The 26,462-nt window shown below is 41.2% G+C and overlaps 1 protein-coding gene across 4 annotated transcripts; it reads right to left on the bottom strand.

The window, feature by feature from the left end:
• Positions 1 to 1,138: 1,138 nt before the first annotated feature.
• On the bottom strand, positions 1,139 to 26,365 carry rnf157 (ring finger protein 157). 4 transcript variants are annotated; one of them, XM_034118802.1, is made up of 19 exons: positions 25,410 to 26,365; positions 21,079 to 21,197; positions 16,986 to 17,074; positions 16,403 to 16,552; positions 15,731 to 15,848; positions 15,576 to 15,642; positions 15,432 to 15,475; positions 14,722 to 14,769; positions 14,515 to 14,586; positions 14,143 to 14,302; positions 13,538 to 13,650; positions 13,223 to 13,452; positions 12,267 to 12,369; positions 12,035 to 12,143; positions 9,555 to 9,829; positions 8,968 to 9,030; positions 7,814 to 7,862; positions 5,031 to 5,141; positions 1,139 to 3,026 (listed from the first exon to the last, which is right to left on the bottom strand). In XM_034118802.1, exons 1-19 carry the CDS (start codon positions 25,495 to 25,497, stop codon positions 2,878 to 2,880), a joined length of 2,157 nt encoding a protein of 718 aa, XP_033974693.1. In that variant the 5' UTR covers positions 25,498 to 26,365; the 3' UTR covers positions 1,139 to 2,877. The 4 variants fall into 4 exon arrangements, with proteins under 4 accessions (XP_033974693.1, XP_033974694.1, XP_033974696.1 ...); XM_034118803.1 differs by having other exon boundaries at positions 9,555 to 9,769; XM_034118805.1 differs by having other exon boundaries at positions 9,555 to 9,670.
• Positions 26,366 to 26,462: the final 97 nt, after the last annotated feature.

Raw genomic sequence — 26,462 nt, 5'->3', positions numbered from 1 at the left:
GGGGTGTGTCTGCATAAATGAATAAGAAAATGCTTAAATGAATAAGACGAGAGTTTCGGCTGGAGAGTGCGTGCGGACCTGTCGGTTAGATAACAGGCGTGTGCAAGTCCTGCATCTGTGTGATACAAATGTGTGTAAAATGATACCGGGCGCTGTAATCACTCATCTGGTTACCACCCCCCCAACCCCAAAAAATGGGCTTCCCCTAAATTTTTCCCCACGCCACGCTACTGACATTAATTAAGACTACAAGCTCACTTGGGTTTGAGGCTTTTTTACACGTTGCTTGACTGCCTGCCCACATATCTGATCTAAACATAGTAACATGTATTGGGGAAGATAATTATTTAATAATTGTGACATTTATTGTACTTTTTGATGGATGAATGATGCTCAAGGTGAGGGGGTAAATAATTTTTGGCCCCTCGTGGTGCAGACACTCTCCGCGCACGCGCGCACACACACACACACACACACACACACACACACACACACACACACACACACACACACACACACACACCACACACACACACACACACACACACACCACACACACACACACACACACACACACACACACACACACACACACACACACACAAGCCGCAGCTCCTGATCAGAGACGAGACTCACGTTCACTAAGCGGAAAAACTATATCCTGTCACAGAGATCTGCTATTTTAAAGTTAAGTCAACACATATCGACCATAAATAAAGTCTATATTAAGAACGAGAGATGTTTTAACATATGGCTTAAACAAATGACAATTGAGCGAGGGTGATGACGTCAGAGCATCGTCCTATGTGCCGGGGCTGACCACGGACAGCCCCGGCCCAATTTAACCCCTGGGGGTAAAAGACAAAATAAACAATGTTCAATTGCAAATAAAGCTAAGCAGGACAGATAATGTCTTTCCATCTTAGGGAAGGGTGGTGATTTCGAGTCCAAAGAAGTAATTTTTACTAGGGACAAAATACAAATTGATCTCTTTGGTGGGAAAATGCTGCAGAGCTGAGTTTGAAAAATGATTGTATGAGGCAGAAAGGAATGTTCCATGTCAGGACAAATCCCAGAGCAAATAACTGCACAGATTAATGAATCTCCAACCATTTAAAATGAAATCACTCAGTGACTGTTTAGTTGCAAAAACTTTATTGTCCGTTTGATGTTTTCTTTGACATTTTCACCCATAGTTCTAGAAAAGTGGGGGTCTTGCAGATTTGGACCCATTCCTTTGATATCATACTGTGACTGGTGCCAGAGAACGGCTTCATCTACACATTCGATCTGTGATCACATGACTGGTTGCAGCTTGGATATACTAATGCAGTCCTCCTGACCCAACAGTCCGGGTCGAGGGAGTAGGGCTCCTGAAACCGATATATAACACTGCAGAGGGATATGGTCCGGCTTTATGTGTGTGCAGTGATCCATCATCCAGTTTTCTATATGGGTGCAGGCGGACCTAGACTAACATGCTTACTCTACTATCGCCTCATGCACCGCAAAGTTTGTTGTCTAGGAAACAGATAATAGTGCATTAAATGTTGATATTGTCGCTTTTTCAGTTTTTTGTTATGCGAGTGTGTAAACCTTAACACATTTTCACATGTTTTCATCCACATTCTAGTAAACGACACAGTGTTTTGCAACAAATTAAAATCACGGGAACGGAGAACATCGACAACTTGTGAGCTATACATTAAAGTTTTACAAAACAAACAACTAAAGGCTTCACAAACGAGGAGAAAGGGGCTCGTAGAGATTATGTTAATATGAACAAAATGCCAGCTAACAGTGTGGCCTAAATCTCACGTTTAGGTTCTCAAATTCACCGTATCATGTCACCTCACAATAAATCCCTTCCCAATGGCAAAAAAAAAGATTAAACAAAGAATTAAACACATTGAAATGTCTGGATTTGAATGCAACGGGCCAGTTTGAACTGCACATGAGATGCAGCTCCGGCATCGGTATTGCTTGGTGGTTCTTGTTGGATTCCAGTTGCACTACGATAATACTGACATGCTTAGAGGGAGCTGAAGAAAGAGAGTTTGGCGTGGTTGGTGTGTTTGTGTTTATAGAACCAGCTTAGGGGTTCAAAGTTCACGTTGAATTCCAGTTGAGATGACAATTTAAATGTCATGTACTTTCCCCTTCTAAGAGATCAACGTTCATCGTCTTACATTTCAGTCCATTTCTGTTCATTTTGGCCGCCATTTCCTGGCCCCTCTGCCGCCTTACAAGTCCAAGGCTGTTTGGAAAATAATGGCGGGAAAAGAGAAACTTTTGCAGAGGTTGCATGCGAAGTCGAGACGGGCGCTCCCTGATCCGAAGAGACGAGTCAGCACGTTTTAGTTCGCCAAGGTAAGGTAGTCCGGTGTGAGCTGACTTTAAAGTAGTGTACTAACACTTGTTCAACATACAGTTTATAAGAGAGAAGAAGAAGTACATCAGTAATAAGATTGCCGATCACAGTAGCCCCTGACTGTTTGGCTGGTAAGAGAGGAGAGGAAAGGAGAGGAGAGGAGCAGCATGTCTTTTTTAGAGATAGTGTCATAATACAAAGCTCTCATTGGTTAGACCTAGAGGTAATAAATAATAACGTAGCAATGGGCTAAACACAACAAAAACGAAACAATAATGTTGAGCTAAAAGTGCACAGACGACACGTGATGCCCTTCTGTTCCTCTTTCCTCCTCTTTCTGCTCGGGAGGAGTTTTAGTGCCAGCAGCGACAATCAAGACAGTTGGTATAGGGGGGCGGGGGGGGTAGGGGGGTTCCCTGCAGGACAATATCCAGCAATGCAGCACTATGGCAGGGTAAGCTGAGACTGGACGGAGAAGTCTGTGTTTCCGTGTGTGTTAGAGTGTGTTACACAATGAGTGGTCCGCGGCGGGGATGTTTGGGACTCTGGCCGTCCCGGTTCTCAGCCCCCTGCTCCTCCATGTTGATGTTGCTGGTGGAGGTGTGGTGGGCGGGGGGCTCCAAAACAGGCCTGTAGCCTCCGAGGTACATCAGACCTGAAGGAGAGAAGGAGACGAAGAGACAGAGGAGGGTTATGTTGCAAAATTCAAACACACTGACAGGAATGTAATCCCCACCTTTATTGATCAATTAATACTTAAAGTAATGTCCCATACCAAACTGGCATGACATGCTGCTTTCAGCCTCTTAAATATGGAGATGTCCTGCTTTTATATGTTTTATATCATATTAAACATAATATATAACCTTGGACAAGAAGGACATCTTTCACTATTGATTGGTTAATCCTAAATATAATGGGCAGATTCATTGTTAACAAAAATTATTGTTTGATGCAGCCTTGCATAGCAGAGTACTGTCTCACTATATTGTTTACTGATTTGGTTTATTATCATGCCAATACGTTTTCATCCAATTTCTTTCATCTGCATTTTCAGGTTGAATTAAAAAACCTACCTTCCTTTTTTTTTAGAAATAGTGACGCAGTTAAGCAAACTTATTCTGACTGAAGTAGATGTAGGCTAAAGCCTTACTTTAATAGCCTTATAAGTTATTACACAGAGAAAATGCACTAAAACACACAAAAATTATATACAAATGATGTTCAACTATGAATCCCTTTTCAACACCACCGTGTCACACTGCAGTCCTCCTGGCCTGTAACTGCAGCTAGAGGGATCTCAAAGGCTCACCGACCAACAAGAACTGAATAACAGTGAATATCAGCCAGGGGATCAAATTAATTATTGATAGTTGTATGTCTCGACCACGGAGGATATGAATAATGAATAGCATTGGCAATGAAAGCTGCCTCAGCTCAACTATTACTGTGCAAATTGAAAGTATGAGAAAATATAATATAAGGTCTAGGCTGTGATTGAGGAGAGATACATGCTGGACTAATAGAGAGAGACTGCATCAGAAGATATTTGATTACTGATTAAAACGGTATTGTGATGAACTGGTAAACACACAACAAGAGGATGATTGTTATGGTGCATGCAATCTACGAAGTATCACCCTGGTGTCTGTTCTAGCATCTAGCCATAACTCCATACCTAGTCCTCAATGTGCACTGGGCACGACTCCTCATCTGTCCATCCAAAAGAAGGCGAAAGAAGGAAGAGAAAGACAAGGAGAGGAGAGAGATGGGGAAGAAAATGTCCAGGACAGCAAAAGATGTGAAGAATGACAGAGAGAAAAGGAAGAGAAACAAAGAGATAACACACTTTTACGACACAGAAAGAGAAAACATGTCACACCATCCACCATAAAGGACCAAAGGGGGGTGTTAGGTTCAAGGGGGTGAAGGTAAATCAGGGTTTTGGAGTCTCAGCACTACCAGAAGGATGCAGAGCTAAAGGCTGTGAAGCAAGTTTGACCTCAACTGTTTAGAAAATAGTAAATCAACAAGAAAATTGGCACCTTTAGCTCTCATCGCAGTAACCTGCCGAGTGTTACAAAGCAGGGTGGAGGATAAGGAGAGGATGGAGGGAAGATGGAGGGCTGTGAGAATGAGTTGCAGATGTTTGGCGAAGCGGCTCGGAAGCTGGCAGACGCTGACATGAACTTCAAACTCTGGGATGGACCAGACTCTTAACTCTCTCACACTCAAACAGACCGTAAACACAGCATGCAGAAAGCTTTCTTCAGACACATAATAAGATACACGCACACACACAAACACAAGGGCTCTGGCTAAAGGAGGGGGAGAGTGCTCAGCTAACCGGTGCTGAAAAAGCAATGAAGCAACACAACACCAAATAGGGTAGGGATGAAGAGAAGAAGGAAGGCTCCATATCTTCATGCTAAGCAGAGATGCTAGTCTTGGTTGCTAACTGCCGCTAATTAAAACACAATTTTCTTGTTTCTATGTAGTTTTTGAATGCATTAGCATGTTAGCAAAGCAAGCTAATGTGTCAAAAAGCATTGCTTTTTACTCATGCACTCTTTCTCTCTTATTACCCCCCCTCATCTTCCTCACTCCCATGACTAGTCCTCAGCTCTCATTGGTCCATGTTCGAGAGGTTGCCACTCACCGGCGAATCGGCTGTCGGGAGCCTGCTCATTATCCAATCCCAAAGAGGGCGTGTCACAGAGGGCGACGCCCTGATTGTTATTGGCCAACTCTGGACACCTGCTCCGCCCACCTGCAAGCGAGGGCAAAGGTCAAACAAGAGCAGCCAGGCACAGCAGGGGGGGGGCAGGCAGGGTGAGGGAGGGGGGGAGGGTGTCAAGAGGTGGAGGGGTGGAGGGGTGAGGTTGGCCATGCTGGAACGGCATGAAGAAAATAATAAATGATAGAATATCTCTGCATTTTACCACCAGTTATCTGACCTAAAGGTGAGGTCAAGCTTTTGGTGGTTTCAAATCGCTCTGATCCTCAGTGTCTTTAGAATAGTTTTGAAGAATTTCTGCTTCATAAATTCTATGTGTGTGATCAGATACTTGCAAAGGGTGGTTTTTGGACAGAAAGACACATACAAGATGGAGAGGTTGTTGAAAACAAAAAGAACTCATTTAGTAGAAGAGACTTGTGTCAGTTTTGTCTAAATGTGTTAAGGGCTGTTCTCCGGTTGTACAGTAATTTATTGGTTAATTAATAAAAAAATTCGGTGTGGCAGGATGTTTGAAAACATTTGCATAGTACCATGAAATGAAGTATTGTTTAAATGCATCTTCATAATAAAGAAATATTTATCATGATTGAGGTTTTCATCCAAATCGCTCACTTTTTGTAAAGAGATTTTGATTTATACTGATATGCACTTTGATTTACTGCACTCAAATGTAGCTTTGATCGCCCACAATGTTCACTTTGTTTGAACTAAAAACTAGCCACACTGATGGTGAAGTGAAGGGGAATCATTTAAAGAAATTAACAGACATTTTGGTATATATTCCATGTCTCGTTATAATTTAAAATAGTTTACCATTTTGATTTAAAGCCCCCAACATGTAGTCACATTCTCAACTTCTTTTGATTTTCTGATGAATGAGGTAAGCCGACAAAATGAGCTAGAAATATCCATATTAGTTAGATTAGCATTTTTAAGATTAGCATGTTACTGCCGTTCCCAGCATGGCCAGATAACAGATACTGACATGTTTCATCAAGTGCCTCATGCCTGCAGCAAGCCAGTGTGTGTGCGTGTGCGTGTGCGTGTGTGTGTGTGCGTGTGTGTGCGTGCTAATGAGGAAGAAGATGAACTGGATGATTGGCAGCTCAGCACAGAGACACAGGCAGGGCATACAGAGGCTGTCTGGCAGCGCTGGTGCGAGATGCAAACATACACCCTACAGCGCGTGTGCACATTCACATTCTGTCAGGCAGCTCAGGTCCGCTCGCCTCCTAAAGAACTCAAAGGTCATTCTGTATTTTACAGGAAGAGTGTTTCACGCTGGCCCCAGGAGTCACACACACACACACACACACACACACACACACACACACACACACACACACACACACACACACACACACACACACACACACACACACACACACACCACACACACACACACACACACACACACACACACACACCACACACACACACACACACACACACACACACACACCACACACACACACACACACACACACACACACACACACACACACACACACACACACACACACACACACACACACACACCACACACACACACACACACACACACACACACACACACACACACACACACACACACACACACACACACACACACACACACACACACACACACACACACACACACACACACACACACACTCATTAAATACACACGTTTTTAACGGTTTCAAAATGAAGGTGACCACGTAGTTTCTCTTCAAGCCTTACAGGTCAGGGTTTCACACTCTGTACACCACAACACTGACTTTAGCACTCCAAGCTCTCTTTCTTACACACAGACACCCATACACAGATGGAGCAAGAAGAAGCTTTGACATCATGATGCAGCGGCTTAAAAAAAGCAAACGATGCAGAGCTTTTGAAGGGCAAACACGTAAATGATGGCCTTTATACAGTAAATCCTCAAGCACACATGTAAGCTTTTTATACTGGATAATAAAGAGGTGCAAACCATGCAATAGCAAGCCAGTAGCCTTGTGTGCAGCAGAACCTCATATATGGTACAGGAGGCCTGTATGTGCTCATTTCCTTTTATGAATGAAAGAATGCTCCGATCGATGGGAATCAGTCGATATTGTTTGCTAATAACCTGATTACCGGTCATTAAATTCAGCAGTAAGAAAACAATGATTGTAAATAAGCGGAAGTGTATGAATAAAAGTCACTCAAACAGACTTTTTACTGTCTGATCTGTCAGCTGTGAAACAACTCAGAGATGGAGGCTCACAGAGGCTAAGGTTAAGATTAAATAAATGGCATGAAAAGGACTCATTTCTGTTTCCTGATCTCTCCGACTCACTTCAAAGTACTTTTCCAATTTAAACAGGATTTTTTTGTGGATGGAAAAGCTTTCATTCTTGCCGCCTTCACTGTGAAGTAGACCGACGTTCTATTGCACACGAACTGTATGAGAAGCCATTCACCTCAGCTCAGATAATACATGTTTTCGTGCCCCATCTAGAGGACACAATCTGACATTGGATTCCTTTGTTTTGAAGTTGTTTTCATTTCTCAGCCATGATTCATAAATATTCAGAGACAGCAACAATATATAATTTGAACCACTCAGTTCCTTATATGTAGTTTGCATGAAAAGTTTCTTATTTACTTAGCATGAGAGCAACAAAATGCAAAGGGAGGTGAGAGGGCAGGGGTGAAAGGTGAAGGATGGTCTCCATAGTTACCTTTCCCATTGGACGGGGAGGAGCAGTCCTCTTCAGTGACATCGTTCCCCTGGAGAAAACAGAGAGCTCAGTAAGACTTTAGGGCTTCAGGCTTCATATTTAATGTTGATATTCAAAATATAAATCAACATTATACGCTTCAGGTCTTTCTTTTTTTATAAATTAGGCTACATGAATATTTTTGGTAATATACTTTTTATAAAATTGGGTTTTAGCAGTAATTGCATTTGATTGTTTCTGATTCTGATAAACAAAGTGCAAATGTCAAGATTTATTGAAAACAGATCAATGTTATAATTTCCAAAATTCAAAACATGTTTTTTATAAAACAAAATATTGCGCTTCAATCCATATTTGTTGGTGTTAAAGATTTTTCAAAACAAAAAAAGTGTCTTCTAGAAAAAATCTTGCAATTAAGACTTTTTTAAATCAAACGTAACAGTAAGTGCACTGTAGAGGACGTCAAGACCATTTTAGTGTGAAAAGACAGAATTAACCGATGAACTATGTAACATATTATGCTTATAGAGTGATATAAATACAATAATAAATTCAGCTTCATTTAAAAAATAAATAAGTAATTGATCTGAACATTGCTTTAAATTTAGCCACTAAAGAACTAGTTGGTTTTTTGATGAAAGCTGCCACATCTTCAAAGACTTTGTAGTCAATACTACTACTGTACTACTGTACTACTGTACTGGGAAAAGTACTGAATGGGACTCCAGTCTGCACGTGTTGTAGGGTCATCTGACTAGTTTTATGGAATCTCCAGTTGACCATACTCATAGGAACAGAGTTTGTATTCCTGAGGCAATTCATATTTTTCATTCCACTTAAAATAAAATAAAAAGCAATAAACATACGTGCTACTCTTGGCTCACAGAGAGCCACGTCTTTCCTGCACATCCCTATCTGTCTCTGAGTCTGTATCTGAACCTCCTGCATCTGTTTATCCTCTTCTTCTTCACCCTCTTCTATACCAGGTGTAACATCATCATCTCTCTCTTCATCCAAGAGCTCCAAATCTGAATATCCCTTAACTAAAGAGCTGTTATTTCAAAACACAAATTATTTAAATACTTTCAGAACTAATTATATTATTCCTAACATGTTAAAAAACAAGCACAATGGCCCACCAGTGTCTCACTCACCTCTGAGTCCTGCTCCTCCACAGCCACTGAGTAGTTTTGTTCCTTTGGCTCCTGGGAAAACTCCTGAATGAAAGACACAAAGGAAACCAAAGTGTTAGAGGTATTATACTGTTTTTCATCAATATATTATAGCTCTCAGATATATACAAAACATGTCTCTGAAGTGTTTGGCTCCAAATACCAAACAGATCATTGTAGCATCCCATAATCCCCTCTGTTTCAAAAGTGCTTACTTAGATATTTGGTTAAAAATAACACAATAGTGCTCTAGGAGGATATTCAGGTAATAAGGTGGGGGGTGTTACCTTGGTTGGTGATTGGCTAATGGTTACACAAGCCAAAACATCGTAATGACATCATAAAGTGGCCAAAATCTGATCGGCTCATTTTCAGACAGGTTTTTATATAAATGGATCAGGACAAAAAGTGAGCGAATCTTTTTTCCTGAAACTTTCAGAATCTCTTTACACAGAGGGGACACATGTTTAAGTAGAAAAGACATGAACAAGTGGATTTTGCATAATAGGTCCCCATTAAATAGATGTCAGGATGGAGCAGCGTATTCTCTTCCCTCCCTGGATTCTCACCCCGTCCTGCTGCGACGGTCCTCGGCTCTCCATGGGGGCGTCCTGGTTCTCGTCCCCCTCAGCGTCTCCGCCCTCGTCCCCCCCGGGCTCGCCTTCTGCCCCCGCCAGGTAGGACCCTGACATGGAGGACATGGTGTCAGTGCTGATGTGGGAGTGCTGCGAGTGGGACGAGGCCATGGACATCACTGACTGGACCAGGCTGGTGCTCACTGGGTCTGACAGACAGACGGACACACACATCACGGTCGGGCTCCGGCTCCGAGGACTTGTTTCCTCTGGTTGCCAGGTAACATTCCCACCATAAAAATAAAAAAAAGTAATAATCTTACCTTCAGACCCTATTGGATGTTCTGGCCATTTGTTTTTTTAAGTGAGCACCTTGAACAACCATCTTATTGTGCGTCCCTCTGTATTTTGTTTCATTACATTTTTCATGAAGTAGTGAATATTTGAAACCAGAGTATTCTAATTTATTTTGAGTAAATCAATTCGACAGCTCTGTCAGAGACACGGGATGGACTACACAGGGATTCACCATGTTGGTCACTTTATGGAACCTTTTGTTCCGGCTGGAATAACACTCCTCTTCCTGTTTTGTGCCAAAAAGCCATTTAGCAGAATTCCCATAAAATCAGATCCAGTGGCACAGACGTTAAGTGCTGAGGTGGTACAAGCTTATTATTTATTTATGTTAAAATGCTTGATGCAGCGCCTGGAGGGTTGGTTTTTTTCCTCCTCAGCCTCGGTCACAACATGAAGGGGGAAATGTTTATAGACTACTCTGATGCAGCATTAAATGCCTTGTTGATGTTGACACAATAATGTTACTACTGTAGGTCCAAGCAGGTGATTGCAGTTAAGACTTTTACATAAACGTAAAATCACATGTTATACAGTATGATGAATGTTTGAAAGAGGCTTAAATACAGAATGAGCTCATGAGCCCCGAGAGACTTTTATCTCTTTTTGTTTTTGTTTCTGTTTGTCTCACTGAACATCTGATGATTTTCTTTTCTTTTTATCAGCGTGTGTCTTTGTATTTAAACATTGCTGTGATTTTTTGGTAAGAGTATACTATATTAGACTCATTATTCTTTAACATTAAGAAGGATTATTTATTTTATTTTAATGTTTACTTGTACAAGGACAGGAACGTAGCATAAAGCAATTCCACATACTACAGCATTATTATATTGCTGCTTGTTTAAAAGGCCAGTTGGTTTAAGTTCATGACGCCTCCAAGCCTACATCAGTTTTAATGTTGGTGTCATTATCTAAATCAGGGATGGGCAACTTGGATGGTGGTGGGGGCCACATAATTTATGTACTGGCCACCAGGGGGCCGCAGATTCACTTGGAACACACACACACACACAAATTCCATGTATTGTATGTAATTATTAACAAATATACTAAGTCTGACATCTTCATTGACATTTTACAATCTTTCAGGGAACATCCTCTTATAAGCTCACTAAACAAATATCAGTTCACAGAAATGTTATTGGCATGTTAAGTGGCATGTTTGTATTGAACAGGTTATTTAACAGTGGAATCAAACTATGTTAAACTATTGGAAAGCACGGAAAGTGTGTGTGCATTGAGATGAACCATTAAGATGACATAAACATGAAGTCATGAACACTACCCAGACATTAGTTGTCTAACTTGAACCTAAGACACTTGTAGCCTGTCTCTGCTGACGCACAATAAGGGGAATGTCAACACAGGCACCTGTCAACCTGCACTCTGCTGTTCCTCAGCGCCGCTCCCCCTCCCTCCCGCTGAAATTATGAATGAAAAGCGTATAGTAATCATAGATAACACGGCAGGGTCCGTGACAGTTTGTTTTCATCTGATTTCAAATAAACAAAGTCTTGGTTTTTAGAATATTAAACTTGTTTTTCGCCAAATTCAGATGATAAATACAACTTTGAAGCTTGTAAAGGCATAATTACAAGCGGTAACTTAACGTCACAGCAGGCATAACAACAGCCGGTGTTTCTTATGAGTGTTTCCCCGGGAAACAAACACAATACACACAAACGCGTCACAGATAATTTTGCGGTATTTGGCTGCCGAATGGAATTATGTACGCAGCTCGCGACGTAACTAGGAGTCTAGTGGACGGTATCAGTACTACAAGTAAGAAAATAAAAAATAATTGTTATGCCCCCGGGCCGCCATTTGCCCATCCCTGATCTAAATGATCTAATTCTGGGTCTGCATTGTGTGACAAAAAGTGTGTTATGATTGATATTGTTGTATTACATGAATGCATCAAACTAATGCTGTTGTTTGTCTGTAAGCAATATACCTGGGCCCTGGTCTATGGTTATGTTAGGGAAAATATATAGTGTGTGTGTGTGTGTGTGTGTGTGTGTGTGTGTGTGTGTGTGTGTGTGTGTGTGTGTGTGTGTGTGTGTGTGTGTGTGTGTGTGTGTGTGTGTGTGTGTGTGTGTGTGTGTGTGTGTGTGTACCTTCAGGGGAGGTGATGGTGGAGGACAGGGGGGTTCCGGTGCAGGACGACTGGTCGATGGCTCCAGAGGACGAGAGAGTCAGGTTCTCGCTGTCTGGAGTCACTCCGTTCTGTAACAACGGGAGGAGATGTTAGAGAGGAGCTCACAACAACAACATAAAGCTTTTAGAAGTATCTGCCCAATGTGTTTTTCTATTTGTCTCCGTTTCACACACTCATACAAACACACACACCTCCTGCTGGTCTACGGCAAGTTTGTGGCGACAGGCCTCGGATTCACTGCAAGACCTCTCGTCGTCCTCCTCAGGAAGCACAGATGAATTCTGGGAAAGTGACCTGAAATAGACAGAAATAACAGTGAGTGGTTTTTTAACATAATGACGGGGATTGTTTCCATAAAATAATTGAATAAAACATACGTCTATTGTTAACTAGATTATGGTTTTAATGTTCATAATAGGATATTAAAATAATAATACAAACCACTCAGATTAAATCAAACTAATACAAATATAAATTGGAGTGCAAACATAGGCATATATTTGTTAATCATACTCAACATGAGCAGCAGGATATCTTTCTGGCAATAAATAATAAACCAACAAACACATATATTCGTAGTACACATTTTTGGGTACCACTTTACAATAAGACTACCCTTATAAAGGATTCATAAAGGGTTTATAATTAGGTTATGAATTAGGTTGTAAACACTTTATTAATCATTAAGAATAATTTATAAACCAGTTCTAACATAGTTTTCATACATCAACACAGGCTCACTATTTGGCAAGCTGACTAAGCCTTATATTGGCTACTTATCGAGAATCAACTCAGTGAGCAACAGATACCAAGGATGCTGGCTGATGAAGAAGACGAAGTAAGCTAGGTAGCCAATATAAGACTTAGCAGTACAGATAAATGTGGGCTCATTATTTGGAAAACAACCGGTCACAGTTGCCCTGTTTATCTCATGTCTTATAAAAGCTTATTAATGATTTATAAAGTGTTCACAACCTAATTAATAAATTAATTACAAACTATTCGTAAACCCTTTATAAGGGTAGTCTTATTGTAAAGTGGTACCCATTTTTGTCTGAATGCAAAGAAAAATACAGTCAATACCATTTTTAATAAATTATTGCGATTTAATGCTTATGTGCTAGCATTAGCTGTCGCTTATACTCACTTTGAACCACTCTTCTTGAGTTTGAGTCCCTGACTGGAGTTGGAGTGGTCGAGCGGGGAGAGGGAGCGGGCCGGCGCCGGGTGAGGCTCACTGCTGTACGGAGGCAGCGTCCCGGCAACATTGCTGGGACCGGAGTTGAGAGGAGGGTTCACCACGGTGCTGCTGAGGGGGCCGTTCAACGCCTCCAGGAGAGACACCACCTCGTAGCCTGGAGGGATGTGCTCCGACGCCTGAAACCAGGAGGGGACACTGGTGAGTTCACTGGGACTGGGAATTTTATATTTATTCAGGTTTTCTGTGTCAACGATTTCTCACCGAGTGTTCCTCAGAGTCAGAGGTCTGTGAAGTGATGACGGGGTTAAAGCTAGAGGGTGACAGAGGACTCAGTTTCTTCCTCATGGCTCGGATCTGCAGCAGAGCTCTGAATGCTGAATAAAAACACAAGATGACAAAACATTTTCAATATTTTTTTAAGTATTAATTATGATCCATTGCTTGTCCTGAGGTATAGGCAGTACAAAACATTACAAGCTGGTTAGGAGTCACTATGTGTGTTCATTGTTTGCTTCAAGTAAAGTGAAAAATATATATAATCAAATCTGTGATTTAAGTGAAGAAAGTTTTAGAAGTAATTGAACTATTTCAATTATGAAGTATTTTAATATTGTCCCTTAAAAATCATTATTAAATGCTGTATAATGTGAATTAGGGCTTATACCTACAATTATTCAGCAGGCTATAACACAGTATAAGTAGTTTATAAAACATTATGGATGGATTCATGTAAGGGAATTATTGTAATAAAAACAAGTTAAGATAGCATTAACGTTGGGAAGCAGCTTTTATCAAAATGAATTCCCTTTTTAGGCCCCTTTCCTCTCATTTGAAAATAAATTCTTCCATTGCTCATGGGAACTCACGCAGTCTGCAGATGGGGCAGCAGTTGGCCTGGTAACGCAGAGTGTCTGCGCAGGCGTTGCAGAGACACAGGTGTCTGCACGGCAGGATCAGTGTGTCTCGCACATCCGACAAACACACCACACACTCAGCACTGTTGTCACTGATCTCATCGTCAGCAACCTGGAGAGGAAAAAAGTATTGTAAAGTCGAGCTGCTCGCATCCCCCCCCCCAGTCGTCGTCGTCAACGCTCGCGAAACAGAGGGCCTCCTCATATAACTTTGCGTGGGGCCTGATGTTGGCCAGGGACGTTCCTGTGCGGAACGATTTATTTGAACTAACTATCATGTCACTCCTGACGCACTCAGAGAAGATAGTGCTGTCTGATATTTACCTTTGATTCTTGGCTGTTGTATTTGTTCTCAATCCCATAGATCTCCTGCAGTAGATAACTCACTCCATCCACCTGGGATAGGACAAAAGTGAAGAGTAAAAGATGGTTCTGACGAGGGAAATAAAGCTTTGGTTTATCTTTGACTTTGAAAAGCATAAAGAATGTTACACAAAAGGAGCAGGAAGGGGAGACAATAAAAGTATTCACCACTTGTTTCTGCTTTAGAGGCTTCACACAGTAGCTCCCGTCCATGTGCTGCCAAAGAAAGCAACAAATGTTCATTCATTTGTCAAATTCTGTCAAAAGAATCCCCTAGTTTTTCTATTCTTGCGTTCAGAACTTGCAAGAGAATCGTCAAAAGTTATCTTCATTGTAAAGGTATTGTGATTGTGTCTAAACATCCAGCAGTGCTTTCCCAGCAGTAACCACAAATAGCAAATTCAGCATATTTGTGGACGACCAAAAATGTAAAAATGCATAAGATTCAAACAAAAGAGTACAGTCAGTGTGTGAAGATTCTATAGTTATGGTTATCATATCAGTTATTATTATACATTTTATAATTTTGTGGGTCAAAAGTCTAAAAGGTCATTTCTGAGCTATTTCAATTGAATGCTGAATCATCTCTCCTTAGTTGCGGACAACACAGTTCAAATAATATTTATGGTTTCTCATTGATTCTTAAATAAACTTATTTCATCACCACACAGCAGGACTTGATGCTATTATCAGCATCAAGTCCTGCTGTCCGGTTTTTCTGAAGCGAGCAGTCATAAAAAACTTAAAACAACAAATACCTACAATCACATGTGACTCAAACAATCAACCATAATGAAAAAAGTTACTGAAAAGGGACCTGTCAATAAATGGTTCTTGCTCTGCTGCAATTTCTCTGATAAAAAAAGTGTCTTTCTTACCTTTTCAAATGTAGCCAGCAGTATGTGAGAGTGGCCCAGATGTTCTGCAAGGATTAAAAAAAACAGTGCAGACGCCTTAGCTTAAAATTCTGCAGTTCTACTTTCACATCAGACCATCAGTGTGATAAACACACAGTCACTCACCATCCCCCTCGTCTACAACAGCCTGCACCACCATGGGGAAAACCTCTTTGTCCACGTCAAAGAGCAGCTGAGAAGAGAAACACAGTACATTTGTATCTGCCCTTATGTACAAGTTGATGTACAGCCTCATGCAGGCCTGTGTTTCATTTGCTCACCTCCTCGTCGGCCCACTCGCTGAGGTTGACGGTGTGTGAGGGCAGGCAGAACTGCTGGCACACTCCCCTCTTAAAATGCACTGTCTCAGACTGCAGAGAGCTGTCCTGAGGCAGGTACCTGCAGGGAACACACACACACAGTCAGTGCACAAAATACATGATTGCTGCCTTCTGCAGCCTGACATGTGGAGTGGTTGATTTCAAGTGTATTATGTTTAAACTAAAACAGTGTATTATGTTTAAACTAAAACATGTTTTGTTGTATATGTAAATATAGCATTCACTAATGTGGATCGATTTTCTTCATCCTGTCTGAACAGAAATAGAACCACAGACAGCTCTTAATGCAACATAAGTAAACATATATTTGTATAACATGTGTAACACTGCGCTGTCATAACTTGAGAATGTCTGCATGAATATTCATTCAAACATTTTTCTGTTCTATACTAGCCTGTCTTTTTTTTATATACGGAGAGCAATTTAAATGATGCAACAAAGCTGAGAATATTTCTTTCTAAATTTGAATAACTTTGTACTTTTGATGAGATGTAAGGTGTGCATATAAGAGCAATGATATTAAAAGGGAGACTTGACAATAAAAAATTCTATGAGTTTTGCCAAAACAAAACCAAATGTTATCTATTGATCAAAAAATCTGTTTCCACTTACACGGGCACTCCATTGTGAAACTCCTCCATGGCCTGGTAGTAGATGGTTATGGCCACCTGTGTGTCAGCGTCGAAGGTGAACTCTACGTTGTAGCAGGCCCTGTTCTTCCCCTCCGCCTCGTCACCCGGCAGCTTCAGGTCCTCGCTGCACCTACGGGTGGGGGAGGAGGAGATAAGGACAAAGGGGAATGTTTTCAAGTAGAGAACAGGAATATGAGCAGGCTCAAACTCCATTTAATGTTTGAGTAATGATTCATGGAGTGTATATTTATCACACAGGCGTTATCCCAGCTAAAGAGTGCTTTGAGCCTTAATAGTCATACAGAAATGATCTTTCAACGGTGGATTCAGTTATAGTTTCATGACATTCAATTAACATATTTAAAGGAAATCATTTAGATATACGTTTCTTTAATCTCTTTTCATAAGTATTATGCTTATTTTTTTGGGATAAGGGACATTTTTTGCTTTTAGGATAGCCTTAAATATTGTTATTTGATGTTATATTGTTACACTTATATGTGTTTTTTTTACTTTACTGAGTACTGCTGAAGAATATTTGAAAAGACAAGAAAGGTGCGTACCGTACGAGCCGCAGAGTGTCCTTACGGATGTTTATAAGGCTTCGTAACGTCTTAACTGGTTCCTGAGGCGGAGGGGCTGCGTATGGGAACTGAAAGGAAACAAATTATAGATGTAAAATACATGTTATGAGAGAGAAGAGTAGCAGCATTCATCTCCCCTCAGTCCGCCCCGACATTCCTCTCTTGACCACAGGAAAGTCAGGGTTACACAATGGCCCCGGCTGCTTCTGGTTTAACCTTAACGCGAGCGTTTCGGTTGGTCAGCACCCGCCAGATCCGTGCTGACAAGTGCTGAGCCGCAGCGAAAAAATCTGCTCGGATTGGGTCTTTCCAGGGACGAGGCTGACACTTCAGACAGTGTATAGGCACATTTCTGCAAACGCAGGACCACAGGAGTGTGAAACAGTCCGGGGTCAAACGGTGCCTGTTAACATTTCAAAGACCAGATGAGGTGAAGATAACGGCATCAGGCAAAATGTAATAGCATTAGGTCAAAGACAAAGATGTGAAATACCTTCTTTTGCATTATTTTCTCTAGTGACTGCTACCGATAAAACCGTAAAAACCCTGGTGTAAAATGGTCGCACACCCTTTGAATTTAACCCACTCTGTGGTTCACTTCTCAGCACTCTTGTGTTGTGTGTTTGAAGCCAGAAGTTGCTGACTGAGCGTAAAAGAAGAAGAAGAAGAAGCAGAAGAAGAAGAAGAAGAAGAAGAAGATGGACCTTTATTAATCCCCCGAGGAAGAAATTCAGTTTCCACTCTGTCGTACACACACACAGTACACACAGTACACACTTTTTACAACATGCACATACATATTCAAATACACACAGTTATATGCACACATGCACATGCAGTTGAGAGGTCAGAGCAGAGGCAGCCAGTCAAGCCGGCGCCAGTGAGCAGTTGGGGGTTAGGTGCCTTGCTCAAGGGCACTTCGGCAGTGGCCCAGGAGGTGAACTGGCTCCTCTCCAGTACCAGTCCACACTCCGTATTTTTTTGGAGAACCAAAGGAGAGTTGGTTTGAGGAGAAACATGCAGGATGTGGTCAGATACCTCCACACTACACACCCTCATCTGTCCGTGTGTGTATATATTATACATATTACTTTGAGTGTCTGTGAATGGCACCATATTCAGTATTTTTACACATCTGGGCTCAGCGGGAGTCACGCCTGTAAACTACAAACAAACACACGGGGTAACAGATGCTGAAAAGACGCATTCATTAGGAAACTCACAGGAAACTTCACAGCAACACACTGTATTTTCTCATACATGCTGCTCAGACGAAATTTAAATTTAAAAAAATGATTTTCAAATACAGGTGATTGTTTCCTTAAGAATTAAAAGGTCATTTTTAAATAATTTTGTACTACAGGTCGAGTGCCATGGTAAATCTTCTTTTTGTCTTTTTTTAAGTTGTGAAGCATTTCTATGCTTTAAGACTTTTTTAGTAGTTTTGTAGAGCGCTATCTTAAAAAAAAGTATTAAGTACGTTTGTAACCTTTCCTGTAGTGTAAAACTACAAAATAAATATATTTGGGGTAAAAACTGTATACTGGCCTCATAAAATAAACATGACATTTAAAATGTATTTTCCAGTTTTCATTGGACTCGCATAAACAAGCTGTAACTTGAATACTAATTACAAAAGAATCTACACCCAGCTAATGTCAAAAGGCTAATGTTAGCCACAAACGTCTTCACCTCAAGGAAGTGATGCGCATCAGGCCTGCACACATTTCTGTATTACCCTTTGCTCACAGCCCTAGATGTGAAGTGAGGCCTAACTAGCATTAAACACTAAGTTTAGCTCAGCAGATCCCACATGAAAAGCACTAAGTTAGTATAATTAATCTGTACGGGAACATTGATGTGTCGGACAAATCGCATGGCAATCCATCCAATATTTGTTGGGACACTTTACCAAAACCCAAAGAGGCCCACCTCATTACGGTGCTATTTGAGAAGGCAGGTTATCACCAAAGACAGTATAGACAGAGTTATCATGAGTGATTAATTAATGTCTGTATAAATCGAATCCATCCAATAGTTGATTAGATATTTGAGTCCCAAACACAGTGGTGAGCGACTCTTATTGATTCTAGAAAGGGTAAACGTCCATTTTGTAAATCTGTGTGCTTCGGGCAGGCGTTTCTGAAAACCCTAAATATAGCCCTATCCATTATCATATTTGTAGAGCGGTGCAGGAGGAGATCGGGAACACAACAACTGCGGTTGGTTTTATTCCACGGCACCATCTGCTTAGAAACAACCAAACATTATATAATGAAAAAAAAATCACCAGCTGCATCCTGTGCCAACAGTAGGATTATAAACACCCACATAAATCGGGAGAAAAACTGCACTCCTAATTTTAGCCCAGTCTAGACTCAAACAGCAGAGCAACTGAGATTAGCACACACTGTGATGGAGCTCTCCATATTAGCTCCCTACAAGCCTGTGACCGTTACTCGTCTGTGACAAATTCTCTATCTTTCCTCTCTAGATTTGAGCTCTTTTTGATCCGCAGCTCTCAATTGTTTAACCTTCATGTTCATTATTTGGTTGAAGGAACCCTCCGGAGGAACCGTGGCTCTTTGGCCTCTCTGAACGAGGGAGACGGTAGACTGACATTTCACTTTTAATTAGGTTGACACGATGAGACGTTGAAATACATTTCAATCAGTGACAGTCTGGAAGCTTGTTAATTGCCAATGCGGCTGGTGAAATGTACCAGCTGTTCAATGACCAAGAGACGGCTTCACATCTTAGCTGATTGTTGAAGGAGCCGTTTGACACAAGATTATTGACTGTAAATCATCTTTCAAGGCGAAGTGGCAAAAATGGCCATTTCGTTGTCTCTTTTTCACTTCTAAGACATCATGCTGAGCTGTTTTTTTTTTATAACATTTTCTGACCCAAAAACGATAAATGGATAATGAAGATACTTGAGATCTCTTTATTTTAATTCCTTGCTTTGTTTAAATACTTAAAGCATTTTCATTAAATGTTTAATTTGGGGATTTTAATTCAACTTGTCAGGGAATAATTCTGTATACATGTTTACCTTTCGCCCTCTGACGCAGATGCCCAACCTTGGGCAGCCGCTATCTCCCTTAAGGAGGGGCTGCCCAAGCATGTTGTTGTTACCAGTTTATGACCGGGCAACTCTCTTTCAGAGATAGTTATTGTTGTGGGAGACCTGGAACACATCCTTCTCGGGGTGTAGATGACCCCGAGCCATAAGCGACAACAAATGTGATTCAGTGTCCTCAGCTCTTTAGTCTATCTATTGAAGAATGTTGATTATTACACTCTGAACTAGTTAAAACCTGGAACTACAGGAGGGTTCTTCAGAATTGATTGTGGCATCTCAACCGTGTGGTCAAACCGTGGCCCGTGACATGTCTTGTGAATTCTCCGGCCGAAGCTCCAAATAAACCGTCAGTGTTTGCCATCAAAGCTCCAGCTCTCCTCGTGTCTCTTTTGAGTCCTAACTCTCCATTGATACAGAAGTTTCCCCCACACTACTCAATTTCAATTTATAAGTCGAAAGTGCCAAAATTATTTTTGGAAAATGCTACAGCTCCTTGACAACTCTATCAGGCTCAGACTTTTGGTGAGATTGTTTGAGTTTTAAACATTTAAAGGGGACATATTATATTTATTTTTTACATGTATTTTGGGTTTCTAAGAGAACATGTTACCCTGATTTAATGCTCAAATAACACATTGTGTTTGAACATTTCTGTCTGAAACACTCCGTTTTAGCACCGGTCTCCTTAAGATCCTTACTGAAAAAGCCAAGTCTGCTATGATTGGCATGCTAGAAAAATTACAAAAGTAGTTCTCACCCCGTGGGGGGGATACTCAGATGACGGGCTGTATATTCTAATCTGCATGTGTCATAGGAAGTGGAGACAAATACTATATGAATAGCTTGAATCTTGTGTTTTCTAAACAAGAAAACCCCTAACAGTCTTATTATATCAGTTTGTGGTTTGGTAGGCACTCACGGTACACAAATGAAGCACTGAAAACTTGAGTTTCCCTTTAAAACAGCTGTTAGTGTGAGAACACCTACCGCCACAGGTCTCGTCCCCAGGAAGTTAAGGTCAGTGTTTTCCCCAAACAGGTAACCCTCCGGATGGGTGGAGTCAAACTTCTCTCCCCCCATGATGAAATGGCTGGCGAAGTAACTTCCTGCACACAGAGAAACATATTAATGACAGAGGTTAGGGGTGAGCGCCATGTGGCCGTGTGTTTCAATTCTCATGCATACAGTTACTTTTGTTTTTCAACCAAGTTACTGATCTACGGAGCCCCGGAGGGTTCATAGAGAGAAAAATAAATAAAACGAGGCCACGTTTTATTAATTAGTGCGCACGATATACTTTCTCGTGCGCACAAGATACTTTCTCGTGCGCACAAGATACTTTCTCGTGCGCACAAGATACTTTCTCGTGCGCACAAGATACTTTCTCGTGCGCACAAGATACTTTCTTATGGTTAGACACATCGAACTGCCCGATTATTATGCCATATTACTAGTTTTATGAAGAAGATGTCCGGTCGCCAGGGCGTGTGTGTGTGTGTGTGTGTGTGTGTGTGTGTGTGTGTGTGGGCATTTGTTTTCAGAAGATATTATGATAGTGACGTTCGTTCCGGTGCACTCCGACAGCATTTAGCACTAGCCTACATCGAGATTAAGATTAAACGAATTTATTTCACTTGGGAATACACATATGGAGTTAGCCATGTGTGTAAATTACTGTTCATGGTAATTTGAAAACAAATGCCGGTGTCGGACACACACATACACCGAACACACACACCCACACAGAGCTGAGCTGAGCAGAGCACAAACACACACACATCTTGTAGCATTTCACATTTTCCATAGCAACAACAACTTCCTGTCAACAGCGTAACTCGCCTTCAAAATAAAAGCATCTAAATAAAACAGGAAGTTAACCTAAATTACATTTAAGATATATACAACTGCAACGAAAGTAACAAAAACAATGTAATATCCTTTTCGGTTTCACAGAACACAAATTGGGTTATTTACACATCATGCGCCCTGGTGATCGGACATCTCCTTCATAAAACGAGTAATAGGGGGAATAATCGGGCAGTTCGGTGTGTGTGTGTGTGTGTGTGTGTGTGTGTGTGTGTGTGTGTGTGTGTGTGTGTGTGTGTGTGTGTGTGAATTCAGCTGTTCTAATGAAGGTAAACACAGTGAAGGCGCTGCGTAAAAGACACAGCTCTCTATCGTGCAGATAGCAGATACTGTGAGAGTCACTGACATGAATTCATAGATCAAGGCAGACTGGTTCACAGACTCTCCTGTTTTGCGAATCCGGTGCTTAAACAAATAGCTCTACACCTCTGGCCGAAATGTCCCTAAAATGAAGTCCGAGATTTAAATATATCTCAAATAATGTTTAAATAACTTGTATCTCGTGCGCACAAAAAAGTATCTTGTGCGAACGAGAAAGTATATCGTGCGCACGGATTAATAAACGTGGCCTCGTTTTATTTAATTTTCTCTCTATTACATTACATTACATTACATGTTAGACGCTTTTATCCAAAGCGACTTACATACTCAATACTGTGGGTAATCCCCACAGGAGCAATTTAGGGTGAAGTGTCTTGCCCAGGGACACAACGACATGCTGACTGCAGTGGGGTTTGAACCTGTGACCATCTGACCCCCATACCAAGGTTCTATCCTGAACGCCGAACCCTCCAGGGCTCCATACTGATCTAATGATCTGTGAGGGCATTCTCACATAGCTGAGTTGTTATTGGGTCTATTGCAGCTTTTCCACCTGTTTACCAAGACTTTGGGTCGTGGACAACAAAACTAAATAGACGTTTTACCTTTTAATCACAGGGTGAGCTAATATCATAAGACTTTAATGGTGGTTCGCAGTCTTTAAATACATGCTGGACAGGCAAGTCATGTATCTGCTGCTGGGAGGCCCTAAATACCGGCATCTTTCACTCTTATTAAAGGTGACAATTAACTCGAAAATAAAATATATATTTGCCCCTTAATTGTATAGCTATTTATGAATCAAGATTGTTTTTGTGTGAGTAGTGGAGATATTGGTCTCAGAGATGTCTTACTTCCATGGAATATAATGGAACTGGCTGATCCGCTCAAAGCGCCAGAATTACATTTGAAAAACTGTACAGTCATTGTCTATTTCCAGAAAAGATGACCCAGTAACTCAAGATTATCCACAGACCTACATAGTTCCTACATGACTCTGATAACAACAAGGTCTGTTGATATTAACTTTAACACTAGGCAGCTCACACCAAAACAATCTAGTCTGATAAAATAGCGATATAATACATATGAAATTTGGATTTTATGTTGAACTGTCTCTTTAATGCTAGAGAGGAGGGTGGGTTTGGATGCTCTAACATTGAAACCACTCACACTGTAGAAAGAAATCGATAACACGACAACTCATCAACTAAAAAAAGCCACAATGGGCTCTGGCTCCCACTCTTCATCACCTTATTATTATTAACAGTAGGTGGGAGAAGCGAGCTTGGCTGAGGATTTGTCACCAGATCCCAGAAACAGGAACTGTGGCTGACAGATCGGTTTCACCAGCAGCCATCGCCACCAGCTTCTTTCCTTCCCTTCCACCATCATTACCACCACACGGCTGCAACTAGGATTGTTACATCACACAATCAAAGAGCCTGTGACAAATCAGCTAAATTATGTGACAAAAGAGGCTTTAATGGTAGCCACAAGTAAACAGTTTTCCTTCCCTTCAACTCCTTTCTCCAGCACATAATATCACTATAGATCTAAGATATTATTGTGATGTCAAAGCCCAACACATCACAATTTATGTTCCTTAATTTGGTTCCAGGTCGAAATGTGTGGGAGATTTTCATTTACTTTATGTCTTTGCTTACAATAGAGTGGGAAAGCAATAACATTATTTCTTCACAATGAGATTTTATGGCGGTAATATTGGATTACTGCTAAACCCTGGTGGGGAGCAGAACAGGGCGCTGCAATCAGAGAATGTCACATCGAGGAACAATAACAAGACAGATTGAAAACACAAGAGGTCAGTTTAGGGTCGAGAGGACAGCTTGTGAGTCAGGTGAACCGGGTAGATAAGGGTCATGTTTGGTATAGTTTGAAATGTTTTGATACATGTGCCAAAACCTAAAAATGTTGCTTCCACATTAACCTTTGAAGCACTTTAAAAAGTCTCATCTCAACATCTAAAACAGTTATTGTAACAAAGACTGTTGTAGATGTTGAGATGATGAGTCGAGCTCATCATCAACTGACAGAAAATGTAAATTCCAAAACGTGTCCAGCTTCCTTTCTGATTTCCAAATGAAAAGCCTATAATGATCAAACTGAACATAGACAAACCAAACAATTGGAGTATGTCTTCATGGTCGAATTTTTCCACTATTTTCTAAAGTTTTACTGACTAACAATTAAGTTATTTATTCAAGGAATGTACTGAAATGTAACTAAAATAATGACAGTTGATACCTGGTTTAAGGATATACTACAATGTGGGTTTAAATAAGTACTGAATTCGCTACAGTAGTCAATCTTTAAGTCAAACAACAATTTATCAATCGACATACTTAAAATGTAATATTTTTTATTCATTTATATATAAATCTAAAATTCCAAACCTCAATTGTTTTTGCTTTTTCTCGGTTTTATCAAAATAAACATTAAATATCTTGGGTTTTTTGACTCTTTTGGACCACTGTGAAAACTCAACTCAACAAGTTTTCCTAGTTTGACATCATTATATTTTGTAAAAAGGATGACGTGCACATTAAAGTACACAGAAAGAAAAACATTGGTTGTAGCCCTTTCTTTTCAACTAAAAGCTCTGCTGCTAATGATGATGTTGGTATTTTCATGTTCCTCCTCTTGGGGTCCATCATTAATGATTTATTTTAACAGACAGACTGAGACAGGCATGATCAGGTCCAGCTCATAAATGCACCACAATAAGAGCCAATGGGTATTTAAATGAGTTGCTCCATGGACAATTCAGCAATGCTGCAGTGCCAGAAATACATTAAATTACATGATAAAAACGTTATGAATAAACATGAGGCAAAGGCAGTGTGCAATTTGAATATGTAAAGGGAGAAATTAAGTTGAAAGAAAGCTCAGAAAAATGAGTTATTGGTCCTCTCCCCTCTCCACAGGTAGCTCCTCGGGCTTGAATGCCCTGCAGGCCTGCAGCTATAGGTAAGAGGGTGATGGCTCAGATGTTGATCCCTACTTTCATCTCCCTTCCATGCGTTTGAAACACGAAATAACTCATATGCATTGAGCTTTAAAGCATGTTACAGTGACCCGCAGTCAGTGTGACCTGCTTGGTGACTTACCAGATTTCGGTGGATAACGGTACACCGAACTGGACGGAATGTCCAGTTCTTCCACGCCTATGTTTTGTCTGCTTGTTAAAGCTCCCATTTCCAGTCAAATAAAGACCACACGGATTAACTGGCATAACACTTCTTCGGGTACGCTTTGTTCGCGGCGTCTCTTTTATTCCCTATCGTTTAATCCAGTCCGTGCTGCCCTGCATGTATGTCCATTTCTATCGGGTCCAAGCCCCGCCGTGAATGTGACCGTCCTGGGGGATTAGTTATCCAGCTGCTTATCCTTCCCCGGTCACCAGCTCGTTTTTGAGGCAGAAAACAGCCGTAGTTGTCCCTTTAACAGCGGAGAGGCACTCTCATGGCGAGCCGCAATCAAAGCGATAATGCTCCGTGACTGGTTTTTACTCTACGGGCGAGTGTGTGGCTCAAAACAGCCGTGTGCTCGTCGACATCTCCCGGCCCGCTGTTTGTTGGTCACACATCATCCCCGGTGCCTCTCGTTGTTGGATCCTGTCAGAGAGGTCCGAGGCTTCCCATGACGTAAGGCAGGCACAAATCCGGGCCGTGGTTTTTGCGCAGTCCTCCTCTCTCCAGCAGCAGCAGATAGTGCCGACCCACTTTGTAACGTGACCTTCCTACGCCAAATGTGCGAGTAGTGCTGACTGCAGTGCAGAGAGGACGGGACTATGGTATACACACCGAGCAAAAACCACATTACCCTCTAAACATGGGTGGAAATTGGCAGTAGAAAACTCAATTTAGCGTACAAAACGTGAAAGGTTGTTGCTGTGATGTAAAGCTTTTTTTTTGTACCGCAACAAGTAGTGCCACAGGAACCAAACTCTAAGACAGCGACCCTGGATTCACAGCAACACTGTCCGGCCTTGATAAACTACAAAAAAAACACTATTAACTCATGACAACTAGCTTATATAAATGAAACTAAAGAGAACAAAGGCAGCAGTTTGTCCAATATTATCGTTTAAAGCTACTCCCTGTCGACAGAGGGCAGTGCTGCGGCAGAGGTGGCGGAAGTCGAGCAGCCAATCAGAAGAG

This window comes from Trematomus bernacchii, unplaced genomic scaffold (assembly GCF_902827165.1).
Source record: "Trematomus bernacchii unplaced genomic scaffold, fTreBer1.1, whole genome shotgun sequence".
Lineage (NCBI taxonomy): Eukaryota > Metazoa > Chordata > Actinopteri > Perciformes > Nototheniidae > Trematomus > Trematomus bernacchii.
This window is presented reverse-complemented; position numbering and strand designations above follow the sequence as displayed.

Coding starts and splice junctions, on each gene's coding strand:
- rnf157 (XM_034118802.1), bottom strand. CDS start 25,497: ATGGGAGCTTTAACAAGCAGACAAAACATAGGCGTGGAAGAACTGGAC. Junction 13,453..13,537: donor CTGACTCTGAGGAACACTCG/GTGAGAAATCGT, acceptor TCCTGGTTTCAG/GCGTCGGAGCACATCCCTCC. Junction 12,144..12,266: donor TTGCCGTAGACCAGCAGGAG/GTGTGTGTGTTT, acceptor CCGTTGTTACAG/AACGGAGTGACTCCAGACAG.